The following is a 23,069-nucleotide window of genomic DNA, read 5'->3' as shown; positions in this document are numbered from 1 at the left end:
ATAGGCATGGTGATCATTTATTTGACTACTGCAATTTTAGGCAACTTGTAATACATTATCTTAACTTACTTGATGCCACAATTGTTGACCTCATCTTTCATCCCCTGAAAGCAGCTCAGCATGCCAGAAAACAGAGTAACATTACTTGTGGCTAGAAGTACTCACGGGGATCAAGGCACACCTCATGACACTTGGTCACTAAATGGGAAAGGTGTAAACGCTGGTCCCTCTCTTGAGAATACCAAGATATCATTCAGAAATTCATACTAAAGGGGCGCCGCTGGTCTATTTGATAGCTATAAACAACAAAATAAAAACTAAAAGCATTTCATAATGTCAAAACTACAAAATATCACTATTTAGAATTAATGCTAGTCAAAATGTTAGTCCCTCTTAACCTCCACCCCCTTTTTGTTTAAGCATTGAACATAAACAGAAGAAAAGAGACTTAAAAAAGAAAAAAAGGGGTTGTGGAGTCATAAAAATGTTGGGGTGTAACAGAACACATATCTATTCACAGTGTATATAAAAAAGGACAGATAGTAGCTAAAAAAAAAATGTTGCTTTTAGTGCAAGCCCAACATGTTAATGGGTCAAAGCCTTTGACTAGATTCTTGATCTATTTCAGCATTAATTTGCTCAGCTAAAAAAAAAAAAAAAAAAGAACATTGTAAAACCTACATTTTAGGGAGATTATCCTAAAACTTACACGGCATGCGCATTTGTGCTTAGTTCTTACTCCACCAAGGTACCTCACCTACAATCAAGTTCACAGACTCACTTCTCTTCACACTGTCATCTTTGCCCAAACTGGACCATACATAGCAATGATCTCCAGAAACTAGCATTATAGCAGATTATATAAAGTCAGTCCCCAGTAAATTGATATTAGCATCAAAAGACTTGGGTAGAAGAGATCTTACGTACATCTGTACTTTTCTTCTAAGAGGCCTTTGGAGAGAGACATGAGTCCAATCTTCAGACTCTGCACTCTTATTTTCCCAGTCCGACCCCTGAAATTATAAGATGGGTTATATGCATTTAAAAATGTATACAGTATGTTGAATGCCATTTTCTTGAGAATCAATCACCACATAATGAATGCAAATTAAAGATACAACTTTTCTCCTTTGACAGTAATTTTAACCATTACTGTCAAACCTACACCACAACTTCATGATACAGTTTGACAATATATAAACACAGTTTAAATACACACACACACGTCTGAAAAAACACATTAAAGTCCTTTGACACACAACACACAGCCCAAGAACACATTAAGGAAATATAAAAACAACGATTATATAGCCAAATAGATTTCACTTTTAGAAATTCTATAAATAAAATCTGTTGATTATAAATGTAAAATCAAAGTATACATAAAAGCTACACAAAATATGCAAGCAAGCTACATAAAGTATTCAGGCAACTTTTTAGAGCAGGAGAAGGATACTGATAAATTAACAAGCAAATGTAAAAAAAATACAAAGAAAATGATATGTTGAAGACTCAGCATTTATAAAATGTTAAAACTTGCTGTCTCCATTTACTTTAATATTGTCAATGTGTTCTATAAATTACTATTGTAATTTTAGTAGTGAATGATTTCAAATAAGAAGGTGCGATATCTGTATTAGTGAAAGCATGAAACTGAAATCAAAATGAAATTTATCAATTAAAGAACACTAGGAAATACTTTCCTACTAAGCCAGTAAGACACCATTTCAATTTCACTTATGAATTGGCACAAAGAAGATTTATTTTTTTCTGTAAAAGTAGGGCTGTCTTTATTCCAATGTCTATGAAGCATTATTAAGCTGTTAAACAAGCACTAGCTATGGTAGTGGATGCCAGGAATGGGGAAAGAACCATAAAATTAAAAGGACGTGATCGTTCTAGTGGAACAACACATAGCCCAGTAAAACGTGTTATTGCTGTATTTAGTATTTCATAATCTCCATCCATTTTCAGATGAGGTTTGTTTATTCCCTGCATTTTCTTAGTTTAAGGAACACTTAAAACAAATAAGCAAATGTTCCCGTTATTATATGGGCACATAAGCCTTAGTGTGGTCATTTGAATGAGAAGTGCCCCTGAAGTATTTGAACTTGGTCCTTAGCTATGGAGTTGTTTGGGAGTTTTAGGCGTGACCTTGATAGAGGACTATGCTTTTGAGGGTAGACTTTGAGGCCTCAGTGTGTTCACTCTACTTGCTGCTCTAGCCATGCATGGCACTTTCCACGATGCTGGTCAACTCTTGGTCCCCTGGAACTGGAATCCCAAATAAACCCTCCTTCTATAAGCTGCCTTGGTCATAGTGTTTTACCACAGCAATAGAAGAGTAATTAGTACCTGTTGCAACTTAGAGTATTTTTTAAACTACATAACTGTTTGTAACATGTGAGTACAGCGTGGAGGAATCTCATTGCTACATCACCTTTAAGTCTTGGTTTAGTGGTGTTTTCTTAGTCATACTAATTAACATTCTTCCAGTCTCCAGTGATTAAATGATTGGGTAAATGTCTGTATACAAACCATGACACAAAACATATAAATGTCCTTTTTTAAAAAGAAAGTATGCTTAAATGATAGCTAAGTGTGGTAAATGTCCTTTAAAAAGAAAGTGTGCTTAAATGATAGCTAAGTGTGGTAAATGTCCTTTAAGAAGAAAGTATACTTAAATGATAGCTAAGCGTGGCAGCTAGACCTCTACGTTCATGACTCACTGTGTAGAGACAGCACAATGATCACAAGTTATAGCGCAGGCTAGTCACAAGAAATACCAGCCAGTTTCAAATAAATTGAGTCATGCTAAAAATCAGTTTCTACTTAATATTTTTTAGGGTTTTCTAAAACCCACAAAATAGAAACAGGAAATAGACAATGTCTATCCTCTTCTTTCAAAAGTTGGAAAGTGTTTATCTTCTGACCACAGAAAATTTACTTTTAGAAAAATTAATAAAGGCTATTGAATGAATGCACTATGGACAACTGTGTGGATGTGGGTAAGAACAAAGCCATCTTTTAAGGGATCAAAATGGTACCAGTAGATCCTGACCTCCAGTTGACTGGGAAAACATAAGAAAGATACATCATCAGGAAGACAATTGAAAATGTCAAGCATCTATCCAGTCCACCAGCAGCAGCTATAAAGGCTTACTGTAATCTATGATCCCAGAATCATTCTATAAACTTTAGGAAACACGAAAAAGTAGAGGACATGATTCTTATTCAATAAACTACACACACTAGCTAGGGAGGTAAGAAAAGAGAATGATGAGAGAAGACACAATATCAGCCTTTATGTGTGGAAATGAAAAATCAAGCGCAAGGTTACTGTGGTTGGTAGGTTTTAGTGAGAGCACTTTGCGTGGTCCACAGCCTCTCATGGTTAATAAAGAAGTACAAAATCAGGCCCGCAGTTGGAACTCAGTGGCAGAGCACTTGCCTTACATGGAGGGGGGTTGAGGATTCAATCACTAGTCCTGCCCTCCTCCCCCTAAAAAAGAGAAGTCTACAATAAGACAAGGACTGTGATGGTAAATGTTTGAGGAAGAAAACACAGGGCTGGGCACAAACACACTCCCTCTAAAATGTAGAATAGGGGAAGCATTTGTATGCAGGCTCACTGGCTGATAAATCTGTGTATAATGGGGTCATACCACAGACAATTTTGATGTCAAGTTGGGTATCTAATCAGAGATGCATCTAGGAACCAATAAAATGTATAAGTGAGTGATATAACCCAGTATCTAAGTATTTAGTTACCCTGAAAGTTTTTGTAAGCAACTTCTGAAATTAGTTTAACTGTGAAGTTAAGTACGTTTAAAATTATATTCATCTCAGAAGAGTTGGAGAAATATAACTTACTATAACAAATGAAGCTAATGTTCTCTATAGAGGAAAAAATGTTTGAACCAAGTGTTCCAGACTATTGCTCTGAAGCATGATTTAAACGGTTTTGATTTCCATTAAAACTGGAAGGAAGATTGTGAAACTAAGATTTTTTAACCTGGCAAGATGAAGACTGAGTCAGGCTACGAATTCATAAATAGAGTCAATTTGATCGCTACAGTTTATAAAGTCCTTTCTACATATATTAATTCATTTGTCCTTCACACTCACCTTATGTGTGGTAAGCTATGTAGATATTTTCACCTCAATTTTTCAGATGAGAAATTGAGATGCCAAAGTGGTTGCCAAGTCACATAGCAACCAGGGCATAATACTGAGAATATTAGGAGGGGCTGGGCACATGTTGGAACTCGAAAGTTCACTTGATTTATAATGGATGGTTGGCCTAGCTATAGCAATATTATGAGTTATCCATGCAACCAGGAAAATAAAACATACAGTTTGTCTCTGTAACTATGATTAATTTGTAACAGGTAACAGATAAACTGGCATCCCAGTATGATGGTTTTCAATCAGTTAAAGAGAGGGCAGAACAGAAAGATTGTATCTCAACTCGAAGCCATACTTAGATGAGAAATTTTTATTTCTATTTGCATGACTCATTATTTGAAGTTGAAAAGGTCTGTTCAGGTTGCTTCATATCTCAGTAAATAAAACAGTTGAAAATATATAACAGTGCTACAGTTTAGCTTTGAAGTGGCTTCCAAGTCCCACGTATTAAAGGCTTGGTCTCTGATGTGGTGGTGCACTTGGGAGGCAGGAGAATGTTTAAGAGGCAGGCGCTAGCAGACACCATTGAGAGGCAAGCCCTACAAGGAGCTAACAAGAATGCCCTCTTTCTGTCCTCCTTGGTCAACAAGTGAACAGTTTTGTTCCATCAGCATTCCCACCTGCTATGCTAACTCACCTACAGCAAGGGGCAAGTCAGTCATGGACTGAAACCTCTCAAATGACTATCCAAAATATACCCCCCTCTATGTGAGTTGATTGCATCAGCTACTTACGATAGTGTTGGATTACTAACATCGAATGAATGATTGGATGAATGAATGAATGAATGATGTCAGAACACATAAATCAATGCAACTCTTTTAAGAAGTCTGCTCCTCTCTTGGGTACACACTGTCCTTTTCCTAAGAACCTCTTTCTCCCCACCAATATCTGTGCTTAAAGTAAATCTATATTAAAACATTTTTAAAGGATTGATTATGTATATAGTGGTCTGTGCATGTATGTTTGCTTTCCAGAAGAGGGCACCAGATCCCATTATAGATGGTTGTGAGCCACCATGTAGTTGCTGGGAATTGAACTCAGGACCTTTGGAAGAGCAGTCAGTGCTCTTAACCTCTGAGCCATCTCTCCAAACCCTAAAATATTCTATTAAAGAACTATTGCTCTGTTGCATAAAACTTAAAAAAAAATCTGAACATAGCATCATTTTTTTAAGTTCAAAGACTTCTTAAGGGTCCTGTAATGTCCAGGATCCCTACCCTGGAAGGACTAAATCATAGTTGATCAACGCACTCAGAGTAACATGCTTGACATAGAGTTAGCAGCCATTGCTGAGATAAAAGGAATGAGCGACACGCAGTAGAGAAACTCAGGCAGTAAACTCTGGGCATTGGAGTCGCTGATTTTTCTTGAGCTTAATTCATTTAGTCCAAGACAGAAAGTGAAACTGAAGCGAACCCAATTGACCCTGAAGGATGATTGACATATTTTACTGGCAAAAAGGGGAGGTAAGCCTTGCCGGCTTTTTTCTCTCCATGAAAATGAAATAATGATATATTTCAAAATATTGTCTTTAATATATATATATATATATATATATATATATATATATGTATGTATAAATTTCCATGTGTCATTGTCTAAGAGTCAGAAATGGAATAACGCCAATATTGAACTCCCAGAAAATGAATCATATTTTGAATGCTGGTTATATCTTAACATTGTGTCACTGCTCCCTTGTTCTAGAATGGAAGCAGCATAATGTACATTCTGAGCTTAACTGTGTACCTCTGACATTCAAACATGGAAGTCCTAATTCTTTGTGTCTTCGGATACTGCTTTTAGTGCCAACAGCATCTTTAAAGAGTCAGCTAAAATGAGGTTGATAGGACAGACCCTAATCCAGTATGCCTGGTGTACCTGTAGGAATAAAGATCAGGAATATAATGGAAAGAAGAGAGCAATTGAAAAACCTGAGAGGTTTGGGGTAAAATAACAGCAACACGACAGCCACCCTTCCAGCACCCCAAGCTCTGTCTTTTTGCCTTTACAAACATGAGAAAATGATGTTTAGGCAACCCAGCTTACCAGGGTTTGTTTCTGCAGCCTACAAGTCTAGCACTGTTGTCATGACTGGACATTGTGAAGGGAAGGGTGTTCTCCATAAAATGGTCAACATGTCTTTCTCTGTGATGTTTCAAAGGGTCAGATGAAATCCCCAAATATTCCAACTTAGCTTTCTTCCTGGGATGTGAAGCTACATTACAGGCTACCTCACAGAAAACCTTGAAAGAACCAGCTATTTTTGGTGAATTTACTGTAAAAAAGATCTCCTTCGAGACTTTAAAACAAATTAATGAAATACTTAAGCCAATATTAATATTGTCCCCGAGGAGAATTCAAACTTTGTATTAAAAAGCAACATCTAAAAAGACCCAGACAGCAATATATTACAGTAAATCCTACATTCTGTCTGGCCACTGAGCCTCATTCTCAAGCACATGATTATCTGGTTATTTTTTTTAAAAGATTTTATGGTTTTTGTTAATATTGAAAGATAAAGGGATTTTCTAATGAAAAAAGTAAACAAAATTCTAGACAAATTGTATCTATCATCATTTATTTCTTTTTTTAAAATTCTTTATTAATTACACTTTATTCACTTTGTATCCCCCCTGTGGTCCCCTCCCTTCCTTCCTCCACCCTCTGTATGACTGTCTCTCCCCAAGTCCACTGATAGGGGAGGTCTTCTTTTCCTTCCTTCTGATACTAGTCAATTAGGTCTCATCAGGGGTGGCTGCATTGTCTTCCTCTGTGGCCTGGTAATGCTGCTTCCCCCTCAGGGGGAGGTAATTAAAGAGTAGGCCAATCAGTTCATGTCAGAGACAGTCCCTGTTCCTATTACAATGGAACCCACTTGGATACTGAACTGCCATGGGCTACATCTGTGCAGGGGTCTTAGGTTATCTCTATGCATAGTCCTTGGTTGGAGTATCAGGAAAGACCCCTGTGCTCAGAATTTTTTGGCTCTGTTGCTCTCCTTGTGGAGTTCCTGTCTTCCATACTTATCACCCTGAACAAAATAAAGTCCAAGTAGATCAAAGATCTCAATATAAAACCAGACACATTAAACCACTTAGAAGAAAAAGTGGGAAAGAGCCTTAAACTCATTGGCACAGGAGAGAATTTCCTGAACAGAAAACCAACAGCACAGGCTCTAAGAGTAACAATCAACAAATGGGACCTCATGAAATTGAAAAGCTCCTGTAAAGCAAAGGACACTGTCCTCAGAACAAAATGAATGCCTACAGATTGGCAAAGGATCTTCACCAACCCTATATCTGACAGAGGACTAATATCCAGTATATATAAAGAACTCAAGAACTTAAACAGCAACAAATCAAGTACTCCAATTAAAAAATGGAGTACGGAGCTAATCATTTATTTCTTACACAGTGTCAATCAGCTGCTCAGCATGGACACTTATGAATGACCATTTTTCTTCTTTCTCTTTAAGTCAAAGGCTGACAAGTGCACATTTTCTCATAGCTAGCTAATGGAACTAACTTTTAGGATCTAAGAGAAAACAACACTCTTCATTTTCTTCTTTCATTTTTACAAACTTCAACCTCCTCCCAGAAAAATAAGTAATTCCCAACATTTCTGAAATGTCAGCTCACAGCAAGTCTTTTTTATAACTGATTAGTGCACAAATACACTGTCAAAATCAGAAGGGTCACATAAATGGGGAGATGAGCTGTGCTGGAAGCTGAGGGTGCTTTTTATATAGGAAATAGTTCAATGACCCAAGTTAGTGACCTACGACATCAATTGTTTAAAAAAGCACCTTATATAAACATAACCACAATTGAATGAAGCTAATATTTTAAAACAAATTGAGTCTTATTCATTGCGGCCCAAATCAGTTTCAAACAACCACACAAAAATTACAGAGATTCTTATATGCCAATAAATCATTTTAATTCACAATGGATGTCAGCATTTTTTTTCTTTTGGAATAATAATCTAAGCTAGTAAGGAACAAAAAGAAAGAAATCAGAGTACACTAGGTTTCTCTAGCTGTTTGTTGACAGAGAATGCTACTTTGAAAGCCTTTGTTGACTAACAAAGTCATGACAGAACAGTTGAGTGTTCTTTCTTATGGTATTGTTAGGAGCTGAATGACTTGAACAATCATTTAAACAATCCAAATAAATCTTTCCACTGGAAAAAAAGATTATGAAAATACCTTTTAAAAAGTTAGTGCATGAGATGTAGCCCAGTGGTAAACCATTTGCCTCCATGTACAAGCCTGTTCCTGAGTTAGATCTCTCGTATCACCCAATAATGAGGATGAAGAAGGAGGAGGAGGTGGAGGAGATGATAATGAAGAAGAAGATGATGATTGTACTGCTAAGTTCATTATTAACATGTTTCACTCACTTATGGTCATTTAGTGAATGATTACAAACTTACGTGTCATAGACGTTAAGCAACCAGTTGAGGCACATATCGACGCAGAGTGGAACATTGACCAGGTCCTTATGCAACTGTTCAAGCCCATCATAGGTTGTGGTCAGACAGTTGATGACATCTGGAACACTCAGGAGGTGATCATTTTGATTTAGTTTGTGCTGCTTGAAAACTTCATTTGTTGTATTCAGCTCTAAGAGATCCACTAATTGGATGAGGAGAGAGAATTAGGGACAGTCATTGCTTTACCTAACAACATTGAAACACAGCAATTCTATTCTTCAGCATTTACGTTGATTGTTTAACTTAAGAAGTGATACTTCTAAGTTAACTTCAGTTGTTAATGAAATAAGCATTTCCATTCTCTCATTTCCAATATCTTCTATCTACCTTTGCGCTTTTCCATCTAAACTCTGTAGGCTTGGGATCTTTTCCCTTTTTTTGATCTTTGGATTTTTTCCTTCTTTTTGGTATTTCTGATTTTAGACTTTTTTTTGCTTTTTAATATAGAAAGGGCTAAGTCTCTAAGCTTATTCAAGCATTAGAACATTTCAAGTAATAACACTGCTCACCTCATGTTAACTCACGAAGATAGTCTTTTCACCATGTCCTAACTATTTTTTACATTTTATAAACTTACTTTTAAGCAATACTCATGGAATCACCAAAGTTGTACATATTGATCACAAACTCTGCGATTTCAACACATGTCTACACTGCGTGATATTTAAGTTGGCATAACCCATCATCTCCTCAAACAATGATTTTTGTAGAAAAAACACCCAATCTCCTTTATTCTGGTTTTTGGAAATGCAAAGTTTTGTTACCTAGAGTTGCAACAACAGACACCATAAGCTTTCTTTGTTCTAATTATAACCTATAATTATATAATTACATAATTATGGCCCATCAGGCAGCCATTCTTCATACCACTGTCAGCTAATCATTCCTTAGCAGTTTTCAAATTGCATATAATGACATTAAAAGGTCACTAAAGATGTTTTTTAATGAAGCAAACAAACAAATAAATGAACCCGGTATTATAGAAAATTAACAGCTCTCTACCAGAGAATTAAGAGAATTACATTAGAATTATTCTGAACAACTAAAACTGGCCCAAATCAGGCCTAATTCCCATGCAGTTTTGTCTTTTAGAAAACCTGTAGCCAAGATCGATTCATATTGGTTCACAGAATAGTGGTTTTCACATATTTATTAGCTTCCATCTTTACTCTTCATGTATGAAGCACAGACGGCAGGCGAGGCCAGGGCAAGAGCATTTATTGTGTTCTTTCTTAAGAAGCACTCTGGTTCACCACTAACAGAAAGAACAAAAACATCTAAAAGAAGAATGTACAAACTTCTGTGAAAGCAGACGCTGGCTATGAATTCTCGTTGAAAATGCTGAAAAGGAAGTACTTTGCATTTTTAGGTTTTTGACCTTAGTGGTTTTGTAGCATTTGCATTAACTCACCAAGGGTTCATGCATGGGACTCAAGTCTAGCACAAAAATAATTTATGTTCCCTAAATACCTTGTGTATGTAGCTCAATGGTAATCCGTAATTAATGTGATAAAGTATTTTGAAAGTCTGATCTTGATGTTTATTTCTGTGTCTCTGTGTCTATGCGTGCCAGTATGCCACGTGTCTGCAAATGTCCTGGAGGGTCAGAGGATGGCATTACACCTCCTGGAGCCAGAGCTGTGGGAAGTTGTGGGCCACCTGAGGTGGGTGCTGGGCACTGAGCCCTGCTGCCCTAAAAGAGCGGCAGACACTACTGAGTCCTCTCTCCAGCATCTTATAAAGTATTTTAATGTCGCTGCATTTCTACTGTGACTCATCACCTAAGCTTGGGCATGCAACTCTGCAACGGTGTCAGAACCACAAGCTTCTGATTTTGCAGTATTCAGATTTCAGACGTTTCAATTACGAATACTTGGTGCGAGGACAACTTGAAAAGACTCTCTGGAAGGTGAGATTTTAAATAGCCCTTTAAAGATAGAATAGATAAGATATAAGACATCTGTGGAAGCAAGGAAGGGAGAGAGATTCCAAAGCAGTATCTCCCAGGAGGGCACACTGCTGTTGAGAACACAGGGATATAAATTAGTCTGGGAGAGCATTAAAGCAGACTGCACCACCCGGGACCCATGGAGCACGTGGCCTTCTAAGGCAGATACTGCACAGAAAGCCCTCACACCCTGAGAAAATGATTGTTAGTTAAAATAAACTTTGAGTTACTCCTTAGCTGGCTGTAAATGAAACCAAGCAGACCATCAAACTATCTACTTATTGAATGTAGAAACAACCCAGTTCTTAGCATATAGGCATGGGACATGACAGACCAGAACTAATTTAAAGTTTTCTCATGTAAATAACTATTATGTGGTATGTATACTCTACCTTCATATTCCAATTTTTAGCATGGAAAACATCTAAGTGAGACTTAAAACATTTAATTAACTACTTCTTTCTTGCCAAATAAATGAACTAGCCCAGGCCTCCAGTGTGACATATTTTGACAATTAGCCAAAAATGAACAGCTTCCTTTGTATCTGTGTCCTTGAAGCTCCTGACTAACCTCTAATTTTGAATTTTAAGAACACTTATGAAATGTGTCTTTGCGAGCTGTTTAAACAACATAGAATGATTTTTTTTCCAACTTGTCTACAATGGAAAAGAAGTATGTTAAAATTACATAGATGTACACAACTTCTACAACAACTCAGTAGAAAAGACTTTTTTTAAAAAGACTCAAGCAGGGGACATAACAATTCTGAGTAAGACACCAGTCCTTTTCTTTTAGATGTCAACAAGATCGCTGCTAACAAAAATAATTTGCATAAGCATTCCATGAGCTGGAAATGGTGTAAAAAAATCCACATAAGAATAAGAGACCTGGCAATTATGTATAATTTTCAATTATCATTTTGCCTCATTTCTTGGCACTATACATTGTTTTCAATTCTGAACCTCAGGATAGAAGTAGCAAAACCCATTTTCTACAGTATCTAACAAAGGAACTTGCTTAATAAAAGACAGTGGATGGAGAAGCACAGTTATCCACAGATACAAAGAAATATATTCAATTACTGACAGAATGCTAAGATTTCTGAATTCCAACACTAATTATGCTAGCCGCACAACATACAGTGACAATAGATGAGATTTCAAAAAGTCGCTCCCGGAACTGTCCACCCTTCACTTGGTTCAGAAAGACCTCCCTTGTTATCCACTCTAGGACCCATGCAGTAATTTGCTACATCCCACAGATGATCATGTCTTCAATTTTCAGTGATTTACTCTGACACTCTGACTTACTGCCTAAGCCAAGCATGCATCTTCCTGAAGTGTGTCACATTTAGGTCCTTTTAAAGAACAGACTACATTTAAATCACAGGAAATTATGATTTTGTCTTTTCAGAGGGAGAAAGATGACAGCTTAGTCATGCAGTAAATGGAACAAACAGGCAACTCATTTTCTAACCAAGTTTCAGACTTTTCTAAATTCTCGAATATGAAGCAGGGGGGGTCACGGAGAGATCTGTCATCATTCCCTGCCCAGTGGGCTGGGAATTAATAAAATCAGATGGAACACTGCTGAGCACCTGACCCAGGCCTTCGAGCATCTCTTCAGGTCTCGGCTGTGTGCTCCAGCCTTCTTGGCACCCACCCATGTGCTCTTCCTCAGGAGCCGGTAAACACTTGTGCACTCAAGGCTTGGAGTTTTAATCTGAAAGGATGGAGCCTCCTTCATTTCACAACACTGACATCTCTTTAGATGATTCCAAATTCCCCTTTCTGCCTCTTGTCTCATGGTGAACACCAGCCTATCACTACTAAAGAGCTATAATCATTCTTTCAAGAACTTCTACCTTGGTGTGTTCTAAAGCAAAAGCTCACTTTGTTTTAAAATCTACTCTACAATTTTTTAGCTGTCCTAACACCTTCCATTCTTCATCCTTCACAATTTACCAACTACCAATCCCTAGGCAAACCAGTTACCCCTTAGGCAATCCTATGACTCTAGACTTTCATCCCTTTCCATTTGGCTCAGCCTCAGTCATCTACCCATCTTATTCTGCTCTCACATGAGGAAAGACTAAAATAGATGAGATGGGATTACCAGGGGTGAGCAAAGAGGAGCATGCTATTAAAACACAGCTGATGGTCTGAGGCCTAAGGGACAACACATACTAGTCATGCAAAAAAGGGCTGCTACCAGAGCTTTCAGGCAGGAGAAACGTGGTTATCATCTGCTAGGCCAGCCATCAATTTGAACTGATGGGAGGAAAGCAAAGAAAGTAGACAAAGAGACCAGGCAGAGGCCACTTCATTCTACGGGAAGAGCAATGTGCTGAAAGCAAGAACACTGTGTCCACCTGAAATACTCTATGTGAATTTGAGCCTTTTGTGTGTTAGAATGAGTCTCTTGTCTTCCTCTATCTCCTGAGTGATATTGAAGCCAAACAAATAAATGAGGAATAGCAGAATAATGACAAATGTGCTTTCTCCTTATGCTAGCAAGAGGACTATATGCTGGGTGTGTATGTGCACAAAGTGAGAGGTGACCATGCCCTAAAAGTCATTGTATGTAGAGACAGGTCAACCTCCCAACACACAACTATTATGCAAGGAAGACAAGTGAAAAACAGCAACTACAAGCCATCATAAAATACTGGAAAAATTAATATCAGGTGAGATGAACATGCAAATTGTTCTAAAAGAGGTAAGTTTTAGACACTATCAGGAAGGAATAAAGGATGTCAGGCTTAGAGAAGACGAGCCAGGGCATTTCAAGTAAACAGAGAGGATGAGAGAGGAAAGAGCTGATTTGTTCTAATAGGTAAGCATGACAAAACAGGTGTCAGGCTGCAGCCCCACAGTGGCCAGAGGCAGTAGGAAGGTAAAAGCCAGTGCCTGTCAGGAGATCCCTTCATATAATAAAGCTTGCATAATAAACTGGGGACATCGTTCATTGTACACTATAAGATATTTTTTGGCTCAGAGACTGGCGGAGTCCCTTTTCTGTTTCTCTCAGATTTGAATGGGATCGAAGGAGAGCCATTTTTTTTTTTCAGGAGAAAGAGGAACCAACAAAGCATATGCTAACTGCATGAACAGGTTTCTTCACCAAGGCATATTACAGAAAATTGGTAGCATGTTCACTGTGTTACAAAATAGCTTTTGTCCGGTGGAGAGTTAGTGTCTGCATCATTTGCTCTTGTTTTATAACCTAGGCCTGGAAAGACCTGCTAGCTGGATGTTGAGTTCAAAACTGTTAACACTAAAGACAAACAGAGGAGATAGACAATGCCTCTGTCCACTGTCTGTTTCCTACCCCATTCCCTCTCAATACCCAGAGATCTCTAGCCAGAATATGAAGGCTCCCATGTGTTAGATAGGTCATTCTGCACAATGTGCTGTAAGTATTCCAACGTGCTAACTATTTTTGAGCCTGTGGAGATAATGCAAGATTTGAGGTCATCTCATCCTTCCTTTCTGTGGCTTCTACGTGCTCTTCTCAGTCTGCTAGGGCTCTCATCCAAAAGGAACTTTGGTCTTTCTTATTTAACACTTTCCATGACTCTAGTTTCTCTCAGTTACTGAACACCTCCCTTTGCTCAACTCTTCTCACCAAGCAACTTAAAATGTATCAATAACTTCTATTGAGCCTTTGAAATTTTATTTTCTTTATTACATGTGAGTATATGTATGAGTGTGAGAGAGCACAAGTAAGTGTGCAACTGTGTGCACAGAAGTCTATCAGAGGACAACTTTTAGACGTTAGTTTTCTCCTTCTGCCATAAGACTCAGAAATATAAGTCATTAGGTGTATACAGCAAATTCTTCTGCCATATATGAAATTTCATCAGCTCTCCAACAATTTTTTTAATAAGCACAATTTTTTAGCCCTAACCTACAATTTTTTTTTGTGGGGGTAGTTTTCAAAGCTTCTCTGAGTTACCCAGGCAAATAAAAGCTCTTAACAAAGGGTAGAAACAAGCATATATTGAATTTTCCAAATTTCCCTATCTTTAAAGTACACACAAATGTTACTTTGCATAATAATATCTAGCAAGGCTTAAATGTTGCTTGGATCAGGTCAATCATCCAAGCAAAGACAGAATCCAGAAAGCTTAAATCAATACGGCATTTACAAGAATGCACACATCTGCTTACTTTGATACTCTGGGCATAAAAACAACCTTTGGGTAAAACGACCACCATAGCATACCCCACAAATACGCCCTCCACAGGAGAAATTCATTAATAACAATAAATGACTTCTGTCATACCTAAAGGGAAATGAAGAATTTCCTACCATTTTTACAATTTCAGTTCCCAGACAGACAAGCAATGTGATTGTTCAGCATTCCTCTGTCACATTATTATATTGAGTCAGTCTAAAATACTACAGGTTGAAGTGGACAAGAAGGACTTAACAGGCAACAGTCTACCACTTTGATTCAATGATTTAGTCTTTTAAAATTGGGTAGTAGCATAATTTTAAAAAATGCTTTGCTTGTGTTTTCATTAATTTTATACTCCAAATGCAAGTTGCATTGCTCATCCATTTTGCTAGCGCGTGCTACTGAAGCCAGTCATAAAGGATTTACAGACATGCGGCTAACTCCTTGAATGAGGGGCACTGAAAATCAGATCGACTGCAAATATACCAACCTCTTCATTTGTCTTTGTCTTAACACAAATGACAACAAAGGCATCCCCCCCCCCCCAAAAAAAAAAAAAAGGTGATTCAGTTAGGGATGACAACTCACAACATAGGGCTTTTTGCAGCCTTCGAATTTTGATCGCTGTGCGGTAGGCAGAGAAACGCACATTATTCAGATCAGCTGAAATGGAAAAGAGAAAAAGTTAAAAGCCTGCTTGTTATTTAACTTATACTGAATGCCAAGAATGAACATATTTGCTTATTTTGGATCATGAAAAAAAATGTGTCTTCACCATTAAAAAAAAAAAAAAAAGCCCTTCCTAAATTTCACATCAGTTTATGAGTATGATCAAATGATTGTTCACACCATATTGGGATATACTGCAAAAGTGTTATGCAGAAACTCTAGAAAAGCATTTTCAAGTAAATGGTGGGTTCCCAACCAACACCATGCCCCACACTAGGCTAAGCTGATTGAAGAGAAGGAGGAGACTAGTGAGGCCTGAGAAGCGACAGCCGACCTCCATCCTTCTCTTCTTCTCCTTTCTCCTCTAAAGCAAGTCACAAAAATCAAAATGCCTTTCCCTGCACAAATCACAGAACTTGGAAACCATAAAACTGAGGTCACTTTAACCTTTTCCAGCCTCACTTGAAGCCCTTCATGTGGCACATGTCCTGTCCTACCCTGTCTACATCTGTAGAAAATTTTCCTGCTTTTTCATTTCTCTTTGATAACACAAACCTTTGATCTAATAATTTTGCATGGCTTTTCTACCTAACCTATTTGGTGTCACAGGAATGTCAGCTGTGCCTCCTGAGGGTCATGAGCATGGGGAAAAGTTTCATAACCTTCTGCCCCTATGGAGGAAAAGAAAGGAGGTGAGCTACAACTGGGGACTGCCAGACTGCTCAGCTAACGGGGTTCCTTCCTTCAGGGTCATTTGTCCCCTAGGCTGATTAGCTCTCTGTCAAATACAGTGTATCTCAGTACTCATGAGGTAGTCCTATGCTGTGTACCCTGATCAATTTGCTTCCTCTATTCTTTCATAGGCCTGGTTAAAACAACCCCATAACTAACATAACTACCTTAGAACCAGAGAATATTACAATCTCTTTCTCTGTCTCCTAAGGATAGGTTAGCAGAGACTAACAGAATTGGAAAAAAAACTCAAAAAGATTGTTTTTCTCTCTCTCTAAGTCTCTAAATGAAGTAAAGCAGTGGTTTTTCTCCTGCAGCCCCATCTATCATATAGAGTACTTGCAGGAGCCCAGTGTTTAAAGAGAGAGAGAAGAAAGTGTCTGTGCTGTTCTTACATTGGTAAGGGTGGAGAACAAGGTGCTATGCTCTTCCGTCAGTCAGAGGTCGCTGCCTACTTACAGCTAGTCCTATGGCAGGACACTTGCATTTTCTATCAAAATATGTTTAGTTTATGCCTTAAAAAGGAAATTAAGTAAGCTAATTGGATAAAAATTTCTCATATAGTTTTCTCTATGAGAAAAGGTTTAAGTCAGTAAATTTTCAGTTATTGTATTCTTGCTGTCTTTTCCTTCTCTTTAGCATGCAAAGCTGAACTACAAAATGAGTCAATACGATGGAGGTGAGATCTACAATAATCTTACTTCTCTTGAAAAATGAAGTCTTTTGGCTGGGGCACTTTCAAATTACATATTCTCTTAGGAAGAAAGGCAATGTTTGTTTGTGTGCTGCCTGTGGGAGTTCAGCTGTGTTTAAAGTCCAGGACTCTTATCACATCAGTTCATGGCACTGTCCTGTCGTGCCACAGCATGATTCTTTCTTCCACACATGAAGGGCAGGCAAGTACTAGCTGTCTTTTTATAACTATACAGTACTTGGCTCTGCAGGCCCACTCATCACTCAATGAATCAATAGGGCAGCACTCACCAAGGGATTGAAAGAGTTCAGTCATTTTAGGATGATCCCAACAGGTTGTCTGTGTTTGATGGCTGGAGAGAAAACAACAATTTAAACATAAACACATACAACAAAACACAATACAAGCTATAGTCTCCTAAAATCCCAATAGATTTTAAAGTTATTAAAAAATTGTTTCTATTATGGGTCACTCAGAAAACCAATGCTCGATTGTAAGTACTCACGGTATGAATAATAAGGACTAGGGAGATGGCTTAGTGGGTAAAGTGATAGCCATGCAAGTAGAAGGATGAAAATTCAGACCCCAAGTATCCGATGAGTTCTGGGTAGGTTTGGAAGCTCAACTATAACCCCATCACAGTGGTAGGGGCAGGAGATATCTGAAACAAACTGGCAAGCTAGACTTTGATCTAGCTCTGGGTTCAAGTGAGAAAGCCTGCCTCAATATATAAGGCGTAGAAGAATAAGGAACCTTTGACCTCCACACATGTACACAGATACATATGCACACACACAAACATACACTCACACTCTCTCTCATTTCTGTTCCCACATACATGGGAATAAACATGCATACCACATATACATACAAAAAAACACTTTGAATAACCAATTTTATTTGTGCAACTGTATTACGAAAAAATAGGTAAAGTTCTGCTTTCTCATTCTGAAGAATTACAACTACAAACCAAAACTCAGACTTGAGGAATGATTGCTAGGCCCTGAGCTGGGTGTGGCCAAATCAATGTCGGTTCCAGAATAATCTGTCTCCTGCGAGGCAGAAAGCAATTTTCATTCTGAGCAAATGCTTTGACAGCAGAGAGGAGTTACTGTACTATGAAGAGGTGCCACCCTTTAAAAGTCCTAATCAAAAATTTTATAAATTACAGTTTATTCACTTTGTATCCCCCATGGACCTCCCTCTCTCCTCCCCTCCCAATCCCATTCTCCTTCCCTCTTCCCCACCTGTGCCCCTCTTCCAGTCCACTGATAAGGGAGGTCCTCCTCCCCTTCCCTCTGATCCTAGTCTATCAGGTCTCATCAGGAGTGGATGCATTGTCTTCCTCTGTGGCCTAGTAAGGCCACTCCCCCTCAGGAGGAGGTGATTAAATCGGAGGCCAATCAGTTCTTGTCAGAGACAAACCTTGTTCCCATTACTATGGAACCCACTTGGGACACTGAACTGCCATGTGCTATCTGTGCAGGGGTTCCAGGCCCTCTCCATGAGTGGTCCTTGGCTGGAGTATCAGTTTCAGAAAAGAACCCTGTGCCCAGACTTTTTGGATCTGTTACTCTCCTTCTGGAGCTCCTGTCCTCTCCAGGTCCTACTATCTCCTACTTCTTTCATAAGATTCCCTGCATTCCGCCCAAAGTTTGGCCATGAGTCTCAGCATCTGCATTGATACCCTGCAGGGTAGAGCCCTTCAGAGGCCCTCTGTGGAAGGCTCCTGTCCTGTTCCCTGTTTTCTCCCTCTGATGTCCATCCTCTTTGCTTTTCTGAATAGGGATTGAGCATCTTAGCCAGAGTCGTCCTTCTTGATCAGCTTCCTTACGTGTACAGATTCTGGTGGGAATATAAACTTGTACAACCACTTTGGAAAACAATCTGTCGCTTTCTCAGACAAATCCTCAAGATCCAGCTATACCACTCATAGGCATATATCCAAAAGACACTCAAGTATACAGCAAGGACATTTGCTCAACCATGTTCGTAGCAGCTTTATTAGTAATAGTCAGAAGCTGGAAATAGCCCAGATGTCCCTCAGCTAAGGAATGCATATAGAAATTGCGGTACATCTTCACAATGGACTATTACTCAGCAATAAAAAAACAAGGAAATCGTTAAGTTTGCAGGTAAATGGTGGGATCTAGAAAAGATCATCTTGAGTGAGGTATCCCAGAAGCAGAAAGACACATAGGGTATATACTCACTCATAAGTTGATATTAGACATATAATATAGGATAAACATACTAGAATCTGTATACCTAAGGAAGCTGACCAAGAAGAAGGACTCTGGCTAAGATGCTAATCAAATTTCTAAAGACCAGAGAAATGAAGACTCTAAATCTGAATATCATGTTCTCTCCTTGCCCCGCTTGGTAACCCCGGTTCTATCTCTCCCTGGCTCATGGCTGCTAGCTCTACCCTCCCCGGACATCCAGGTCCCTAGCCTCTCCTTGGGTAGGTGCTTTCCTCTGGTCATATCAGCCTCAATCTTCCTACCTTTATTCAATAACAAATACTGCAATTTTTATAAGAAGTGAATAATTTTATATATGATCTTTATTCTTTACTTGGAAAACACATCTTTATTTTATTGCTATAATTCATATATTGGAAATCTAATAAAGGAATAAGATGATAGTTAAATAATAATAGGGCTTAAATTTGGTGTACATGTATGTGTGTGTGTTTGAGTGATTGTGCATGCATACACATGTGAGTATGAGTTAAAATGCTCATAACCTTGATGGGTTAACAGCCTTATATTTAAAAATAGTTCACACTCTCTTATCTAGGGCATAACAGAGCAATAACATCTAATAGTTCTCAAAAGACTTCTGAGATGACCCTTAGTTCTTAAGAAACTGTTTAGTAAGCTGTGTGAAAAAGCACAGCACATAAGAGATGATATTACAATATTGCTATAACAAATTTAGGAGAAATCATTGCTTTTATAATCGATATATATATATATATGTAGATTATATAATACATCAAAATGTAGGTTGCATTCCTGGGCAAAGAACAAAATCATTGTTATGTATACTTGAGTAATAAAACCCCATAATTAATAATGGGTTTCAATAAATAAATAAAGTTTATGTTTGAAATTGAGTAGGAAAGATATCCTAAGGATCTCAGAATAATTCTATGATGGGAAGATGCTTTAGAACTCGCTGGAAAGCTGCGTTGGCTCTTCTACTCTTATGCTTAATTAAAACGCAAAGGAGAAAAGTATTTCCACTTGACCCGAACACGAAAAGAATGAATAATTCTATCCTCTAACTACCCATATTGCATTAAAGATCATGGGCAAGTATAAATTGTCTGGCCTAAAAGTAATGACTGTTCATAGCATGATCATAAGGTTGGCAGAAAAACATTTCTCAGCCACCAGTGAAAATTAATGAACAGTTTAGTGAAATGTAGTATAATTCCATTGTGCTACCATGAGCTCCTAATCTTAGATGCTCAAAACTCAATTTATACTTTTTTTTTAAAGCAATTTCAGTCCTCACAACAATACCACTGCCCAAAGATACCTATCTCAAAGAAAGGTACCAAGACAAACAAAAGCCCACTAAAGCTCTTAGCATTGCAGAGTGGGATTTCACGCTTAAGTATTATGCAGGCATTCTCTAGAACTACAGATGTGCACCTTCCCCTTGGTCAACCCTATGTTGCCACAGGACGAAATGCCACTGGCCAGTCAGGCAAACAGTTGAGAATTGCAAAGCATGCTTCTAATGGCTTCATGCTGAAGGCACCTTGTCCTGGGAGCTGAGGGAGCACACACATTTGGCAAACAGATGGAGGGAGGGGCAGGGAGTCTCCTTTGTGAATTCTATACCAGTTGATTCATTAGGCAGAACTGCAAAGGCTGAGAGTAAACACAGCCTCTGGTTACAAAAGTAAAGCTGTGGTTTACAAAACAACAGTTAAAAAAAAGCACAGAGAGAGACTAGACGTGGTTTTTCTTTCTTTCTTTCTTTGTAAGTGGAGAAAGAGGTCAGAACAAAATCCACACTAAACCTAAAGGCTGTGAGTGTTTGAACAGCTGCAGGCTGCCTGTCAGGCAATGCTTGCCAAAATGCTTCCAGCTCACCCAGAGAGAGAACCAAAACAGAACCAAAGTAATGTCTTCCCTCAAAATAACAGCAGCTTTTCTTCATCTCTTTCCAGCAATCTCAAGGCAGGTGGGGAAGGAAAGCTAAACAGCAGCCTGAGAAACTGTCCTGCCACACTGAAACATTGTTACCAAAATCCTACTTCAAAAATATAACTGGTCCAGGAAGCTATCCCAGAATAAGATGAAAACTTAAAGATCCAAGTGAATATTTAGGTTCAAAAACCTCATGAAGCAACATAGTGAGAGCAGTGACCTCTCACCAAGATGGCCAGCCACAGACATGCAAATCATATCCCCTGATATGTAATTGGTTATTGTCCCGCAGACTCCAATTACTTTTTCAACTTTGCTTCTCTGAGTAAAGACATCTTCATGTCCCTTGCCCTACTCTGCAGAGATGTGGCTCACAATCTCCTGTGGCCAGTTACAACTTCTTTCTGACTTTCATATCAATTAATTAAATGAAATAATCAGACAGGCATGTTGTCCAAATACTGACATACAGCCAAATACTGCTACCATCTATTGATCATTTCATTCCAGTTTTACATATATAAAGTTTATACATACATACATATATATACATAAATATAAATAAATGTATAAATAAATATATACATAGGGAGAGGCATACAAGAACAAATGCTAAAGGTAAGAGGAGTAAAATTACTTAATACTTGTTCTTTCTGTTTACCTACAAGTCAAGATTTTGCTTGTTTTGAAAACTGTCCTTCAACATCTGGGATAGTCCTTCTTGAGGCTGCAAACTAGTGCTTTGCTTGTAATTATCGTAAGTGATGTATTTACCTTGAAGTGTTCCAGTTGTGACAGCTTCATGGCTTACATATTCTATATGTTCAGGAGAAGCAGATATATGTTCAGAGAAGCCTCTGTCAGATAATATGTAATTTCACATGCCATAAGAAAGTAAAATGCAAAGCATGCAACAAAGTATATGAACAAATGAAACACAAAAATGCTGTATCCTAACACTGCAAAGAGGCCAGGAAGCAACCAAGTCCATACTCCATCTTTGTTGATTTGTTAGCTAGAGAAATAGGAAAGACATGGATTTCTGGACCAATCAGTACTGTGGGAAGATAATTTTTAAGGCCCTTTGTCCTTAGTGAAGCAGCTTCACACTACCCCTCCCTCTGGAAAACGTGAACTGATTGGAAGGTATTCGGTTATCCAAAGGCTGGCAGGTAGCTACATCTACCCACCTGTTACTATGTATCCAGTTTCACACCTGAACAGAATTCCTCAGCATTGTGGTTTACTGTTTTCTCCTAATTATAAATTAAAGGCACACTAGACAAACTAAAGGAGACTGATCCATTACAAATGGAAGAGAAGCAACTGCATGGTGCTGCTAGTGCCAGGATAATCACAGAGAAAGAAAGATTTCTTCTTGCTGGGCAAAGTGAAAGATAAAAGGCTGGGTTGGGAAGAGTAATATCAGTCAATTAAGGAATAGGATAATAGGCCAGTGAGCAAACTGGACTTTTCTACGTGTGAAAAGCTTGATTCAAATTATGATGTGATTTGTGACTTAGGTGAGCATTATCGCAGTTTTTTAGATGAGGGAGGGGACAGCGGAAGGCACTTAGATAACTTGCTGAGGGCCTCAGGCCAGGAACAGAACGGAGATCAGAACACAGATGGTCTGATCTAAGACTGAGCTCTTGCTTTGGAAGTTGATTTGCAGAATTAAGGTTTTAAAAATATTTCTTGATGAATCCATCCAGATTTGAGCCTGCGGTCCATCATTATAATCACTACAAACAACTTTTATCACCCTGCCTTCCCTCTCACCCCTGGCAAATCTTGGATCTGCTCAATTACTTTGCCTTTTCTGAACCAAAGCAGCTGTGGCGGAATACCGAGGAGAAAAATCACTCTACAGACACACTGCTTCTACTTTAAATATTTGATTCCCAGCTTCAAATGCCTGGCTGCTGAGAAGTGTATTAGTGTCCCTAAACTCCAAGACAATGGCCCCCTTCCTACTTCCCTCTCCTT

General features: G+C 38.4%; 1 protein-coding gene across 6 annotated transcripts in view; it reads right to left on the bottom strand.

Annotated features, from left to right (window-relative positions):
* Window positions 1-23,069, bottom strand: part of Utrn (utrophin) — a 524,212-nt gene that overhangs the window by 59,096 nt on the left and 442,047 nt on the right. For all 6 annotated transcript variants that reach the window (XM_060380271.1, XM_060380270.1, XM_060380269.1 and 3 more), the window contains 4 exons: window positions 17,202-17,263; window positions 15,405-15,479; window positions 8,626-8,827; window positions 928-1,013 (listed from right to left, as the gene is read on the bottom strand). In XM_060380271.1, the coding sequence (XP_060236254.1) occupies window positions 928-1,013; window positions 8,626-8,827; window positions 15,405-15,479; window positions 17,202-17,263 (425 nt within the window). The remainder of the gene's footprint in view (window positions 1-927; window positions 1,014-8,625; window positions 8,828-15,404; window positions 15,480-17,201; window positions 17,264-23,069) is intronic.

This window comes from Meriones unguiculatus, chromosome 3, assembly GCF_030254825.1.
Source record: "Meriones unguiculatus strain TT.TT164.6M chromosome 3, Bangor_MerUng_6.1, whole genome shotgun sequence".
Classification (NCBI taxonomy): Eukaryota; Metazoa; Chordata; class Mammalia; order Rodentia; family Muridae; genus Meriones; species Meriones unguiculatus.
This window is presented reverse-complemented; position numbering and strand designations above follow the sequence as displayed.